The sequence below is a fragment of the Saccostrea cucullata genome, unplaced genomic scaffold, assembly GCF_032062105.1.
Source record: "Saccostrea cucullata isolate Sc308-1 unplaced genomic scaffold, CSIRO_AGI_Scuc_v1 ctg87, whole genome shotgun sequence".
NCBI lineage: Eukaryota > Metazoa > Mollusca > Bivalvia > Ostreida > Ostreidae > Saccostrea > Saccostrea cuccullata.
The window spans coordinates 239,379-245,043 of record NW_026932818.1 but is presented as its reverse complement, the minus strand read 5'-3'; the positions used below and the strand labels follow the sequence as shown (position 1 = coordinate 245,043).

The 5,665-nt window shown below is 33.6% G+C and overlaps 1 protein-coding gene across 1 annotated transcript; it reads left to right on the top strand.

The window, feature by feature from the left end:
- The first annotated feature begins 540 nt into the window (after positions 1-540).
- LOC134236287 (E3 ubiquitin-protein ligase TRIM36-like) lies at positions 541-2,193 on the top strand. Its single transcript, XM_062718467.1, has one exon. The coding sequence runs from the start codon at positions 541-543 to the stop codon at positions 2,191-2,193; it is 1,653 nt and encodes a 550-aa protein (XP_062574451.1).
- Positions 2,194-5,665: the final 3,472 nt, after the last annotated feature.

Sequence of the window (5,665 nt, the reverse complement as noted above, 5' to 3'; positions counted from 1 at the left end):
TGTATTTTCACTTTTTAAATAGCACTATTCGTAGACAGCGGAAGGATTAATACGTTAATATCGGACATTTTTGTTAGTTCCAGTTATTCAGAATGATTTATGTGGATTGAATTCGAACCTTTTATTTTCAGGTAGGATTCTTTGACGGTGTATTAATTTTAATTGTGTTCAAAATTTAAATATATTTTGATTATCTTGAATTTATTTTTATGAAAGACTAGTGTAACAATAGATATTTGTTTACAATGCACTTCACACTCATTATATTTTGTGATAATAAAAATTCACGCTCTCGACCCTTCATGGAATTTCACTATCCCATATTAATTCTATTAATTAATCATAAACATGGAAGAACATACTTGGCAGAAAGATTTTTATGGTTAACTTATAAGAATAGTGTAAAATAAAACTACAAGGTTTCTTCCTTATTATTATTATTGAGTTGTGATTCTATTGAATCTAATTATAACATTTGACCCTCGTATAATTTTTCATAATTTCTATCATATCTAGGTCATGTATAACGAGGCGTAAGGTATGGACCCCCGTTACAGTGCTCAGAATGTTTTGCTATGTGACCTATGCGAATTGTATGCATTACAGAGTCACTGTCAAACATGTAAAATTAATCTGTGCATGAAGTGTGTTGAAATCCATCTCTCCAGTTCATCACTAGATCACGAAGTTGTGCCGTACGTAGGAAGAAATTTGCATTTTCACTACAGAAAATGTCAAGGACATCCAGATAATCAATGTGAATACCGCTGCCAGGAATGTGATATTCCTGTCTGCTTTGTATGTATATCCAATAGTAACCACCAAGGACACAAAATAGTAGAAATCTTAGAAAACAGCAGCATCAAAATACTAGACCTTGAAAAAGAATTCGAAGAACTAGAGAAGCAAATTTATCCCAAATATGAAGAAATTGCTTCAGATATAAAGCTTGACAGAGCACACTTGGAAACACATTACGCGAAACTTACTTTAGCGGTTGACAAACAGGGAGAAAATTTGCAAAGAGAAATAACAACAATTGTTAATAAACGAAAATGTGACATTGACGATATGAAAAGCAAACACATTGCAACATTGATAAAGCAGGAAGATGAAACAATGCGCATTAGCTCTGAGCTTAGGCAGATCATTTCTGATCTGAAAAAAGTAATAGAATCCAATGATGGCTCTTTAGCATCTGTATACAAATCAAGAAATGCAGAATTCCGTAGATTTCCTCCTAAGGTTGAAATTTCAGCGCCGATTTTCTCGCCTCGCCAGATTCATAAAGAACAGGTCACTAGAATATTAGGCCCTCTCTCAGACTTATCCATAACAATAGACGAAAACGGCTACACTTTGAAAACACAGGAATCTGACTCCTCTCTGCCACACAAACCTTTGCTAGATGAACCAAAGCTCTTGAAGACCATAAATACTGAACACGCACTTCTTTTTCGTGTTACATGTTTCAGTGATGAGGAAATCTGGACAGGTGGGAGTCACGGCATGAAACTTTACACACCTAATGGCAAAATACTGAAGACAATCACAACAAAATCTGGTTTCTGGCCTTTTGACATAGCAGTGACAAAGAATGGAGAATTGGTTTATACTGATCCTGATTTAAGAACGGTGAACGTTGTGAAGAAAAAACACATACAGGAATTAATCCAACTAAAGGGATGGGTGCCTCGGCATGTCTGTAGTACACTTGCTGGAGACCTCCTGGTAACTATGTTCCATGAAAAAAATAAACAATCAAAAGTCGTTCGTTACTCCGGCCCAGCAAAGAAACAAACTATTCAGTTTGATGAGAAAGGTAAGCTTCTGTATTCATCTGAAGGTACCAGTTACAAATATATAGCTGAAAATAAGAACCTTGATATCTGTGTGGCAGATAATGGAGCTGATGCAGTGGTGGTGGTCAACCAGGCTGGAAAACTCAGATTTAGGTACACCAGGAGTTCGTTCAAACCACGAGGAATTACGACAGACAGCCAGAGTAGGATTCTGGTATCATCAGATGAAAGACATGGTCGCGTCCTTATCATAGATCAAGACGGACATTTTCTCCATATAATTAAGAACATTGATTTAATGTATGCAATGTGTTTAAGTGTTGACACTCAAGATATACTCTATGTGCCAGAACATGATAGTGCAAAAATCAGAAAAATAAAGTATACATAAAAAAAATTCAACAGGAAAAGAATAGGTTTTATACCTTATTTGGTTATGAGGGTTAAAAAACTGACATTCATTGCGATGTTTAATGGCAATTGCTGTTAAATATATATTAAAGAAAATGTTGCTTGACAATATTAAATGTATCGATTTAAAATTTATCTAAAAGTGTATCTAGATTTTTTTTTGTCTCATAAAAATTATTACTACATGTATTTGCTTTATACTTTATTTAGAATTCTAATAGTTTCTAAAGATTACATTGTACTAGTACTCGTATAGTCTGTTTTCAATAAAATTATGTGAACAATGGTAAAAATGATGCCATTATCAGCAAAATTTGTTTTTGTCAAACTTTAAAGTCATGTTTATATTTCTTTCATTGAATTATACAAACGGGCCCCAAGTCTACAATATAAGGTTAATACCCTAACAAAAAAATTACAATAATTAACTATAGTATAGTAGAGTAAACACGTGATTCCTCTGATACCTAAATTTACTAATATGAAGCTTTATACTTTCGAACTTTATTTGAAGATTTAGAACATTAATATTTATCAAATTACAAACCACGTGATATTTTTTTTGGAAGAAAAAACATGTGAATATACTAGAAATAACTCTTTTTAATATCAGGAAATTACTTATAGGAATAAAGAAAATCAATAAAATATATCTTTCATATAAAAGTACTTTATTTACTAAAAAGTGAACACTTTAATTTACTATGGTTAAATGTTATACTAGTAGTAAACTATTGTACATTTTTTAAAATAATTATATGCAAGTCAATCAAAAGCTTATTAAAGCCTGTATTTTAATTGACTTGAAATAAAGCTGTTTAATAACTATTTACTATCATACAATTTTTTTCTGTTTGAATTATATTTTTAAACCTTTTTAAATCGGGGAGCATGGTTAACAACTATAAACAATCAAAATAAAAAAAAAACACTTTAATTATAAAACAAGAATATCAAGTCAGTCTCGTTGAAATTCACCATTTCGTCAATTCTATGGTCCATATAACATTCATCAGTAAATAAAGTCTATCATTAAGTCGAATTTTGACATTTTCAAACAAATAGTATGGCTATTATTTTCAGATTATTCGTGTATAAATTTTACCCGATCACGAAAAGGAACATTCAAGGGTTTGACCGATGGAAGAGGGTATGATTACTCCTCCATAGCGCATGATCCCGCCTCTGGTGAACTTCTAGATGTCCGTGTCTGCTCTGCTCCTGATTTGTACTGTTCAGTGGACTTTTGAACATGATTACTATTGGTCATCTTCATACTAGAAACCGTTCACGGTAGTTCAGTCGGTAGAGCGCTCACTCCGTGATCGGGAGATCGTGTCTCGTCCGCGACTGTCTGACCTAAGTCGATAAAAAGTGGATAGCAATTTTCCTTCGCCATGCACTCGGCACCTGAAATGAGAGTTACGGATCCTTCGGATGAGACCTAGCCTTAGAAACTAAGGTCCTATGTCACGATAAAGATCCCTCACTACTCAATGGCCCCGAGTGCCCAGTAAAGGTCAAAATTTGAAGCCCTTTACCGGTTTATGGTGACGTCTCTACATAAGTGGAAAATTCTCGAATGGGACATATGACATACAATCAATCCATTACTAGAATTTCATTTGCAAGGGATGTTGTGTTCATTAGGAAACCAGTACCGTATGGTGATTCAGACTCACTTTAATTCTTGGGAATATTAAAAATATTTGTTATATTTTCTCAATATTAAGGGAGTTTCAAGTATATGCGTATTTTTTATCTCATCCGAGCTGAAAGCTCTTGTGAGCTATTCTGATCACAATCTGTCTGTAGTCCGTCTTTTTACCTGTAAAACTTTGTACATTTTCGACTTCTCCAGATCCACTGAACCAATTTCAACCAAACTTGCCACACCGTATCCTTGGGTGGAGGGGATTCATCTTCCCTTGGACACTGTCTCTGACCGTAACATTTTACTTGAGTATAAAAAAATAACCCTTGACATACTTTTCAACAGTTAGTCCCATCGATTTCATATTTCTTTTTTTAGCGGTTTCATATTTCAATTATATTCCCTGAGACGAGATTTTTCTTTGAGTCATAAACATAAATTTATCTCTTGATTTTGACCTTGGAGTTAGATCCGGACTGAGGTTCTATAAATGTTATATTCAATCATTACATTGTATTTCCTGAAATCCTTATTGAAATCCCGCGCAAGTGTGCCATACAGTAAAATCAAAACTTACAACACGACACTACTAATGCAACTGAATTTATTTGCATCATTGTGCATGTAGCGTGTTTTGTGTAAGATCTTTCCATGCTTCAACAGATTGACTATGACGGTGAATTTGATTTTATGGTTTTTCCAAGCGCAAAGTTTGAGGCAGTTTTCAGAAACTGCCCCCGGGGTATTGTAGGACAAAGAAAGGCCGGACAACCGGTTACGACCTGGATTCTTTGTGTGACAAAGATGGATACCTTGTTCCTAAACTTTTCAAACAAAAAAAATGTTCAGCATCTTTGAAACTAAAGTCCTGCATTATTAGTACCTAATTCCGACATGGACAAAGAACAAAAAATAGGCGCTCCCCCCGCGGTTTCTTTCTTTCTTTCTTTTTTTGCTAAAAATTTGTTTATGACAAGAATTTATCTTAATCCAATTTAGTACATAAATTGATAACATCTTAGATGGACCAATTCGTTATTTTTTTCTTTAATTACATGAAAATTATATATAAGATAAGAAAAATAATGAACAGTTTTGTGTATTAAATATATATGTACTTAATCACATCAGTATCTTTCTTTGTAGATTACCCTGATGCCGATCTTCTATGGACACGCCGAGAAAGAACTTATACTTCATGTCAACCAAAAACACAATTGCTGCCGAAAAGAGATTTTCAAGTTGCTGAAGAAAATCAAGGAAAATATTAAAAAGGAAAATCCAACAAAAATTGACAAATATTTGAGCTATCATCTAAAGATGTTTATGCATGGATTTTATGATCGACATAAAGATTTCTCCCAGGAAAATAAGGAACGTTTGTTCAAACAAAGTATTACAGAGCTTATCGGCTGTTTATGAGACGGAAAAATCGAAACTCATTTTATTTCAAGTGACAGTGTTGCTCACAAATTATGTAAAATACAAGAGAAGTGCTAAATGTAAAATTTCTGTCAATTTCTTTTTTTAAGTGATAATTGGATAAATTTAACCTCATATATGTACATGTATGTTATAAAGCCCTTTGAAAAAACAATAGACCCATGGGCCTTATAGGTCACCTGAGCATCATGCAACAACTTTCAAATGATTGAAGTTGGTTCAGGTTTTAAGCTAGATGCTATGGCATTCACAATTTTAAAAGAAGCACCATTGCTAATCAAAACTATACACTTAGCAATTGGTTACTTTGTTTACTTAATACCCTTAGGCAGGGTAGGGGAAAATGCTTTCAGCT

What these genes read in the sequence shown, in the direction of transcription:
- LOC134236287 (XM_062718467.1), top strand. Translation starts at nt 541, where the DNA reads ATGGACCCCCGTTACAGTGCTCAGAATGTTTTGCTATGTGACCTATGC.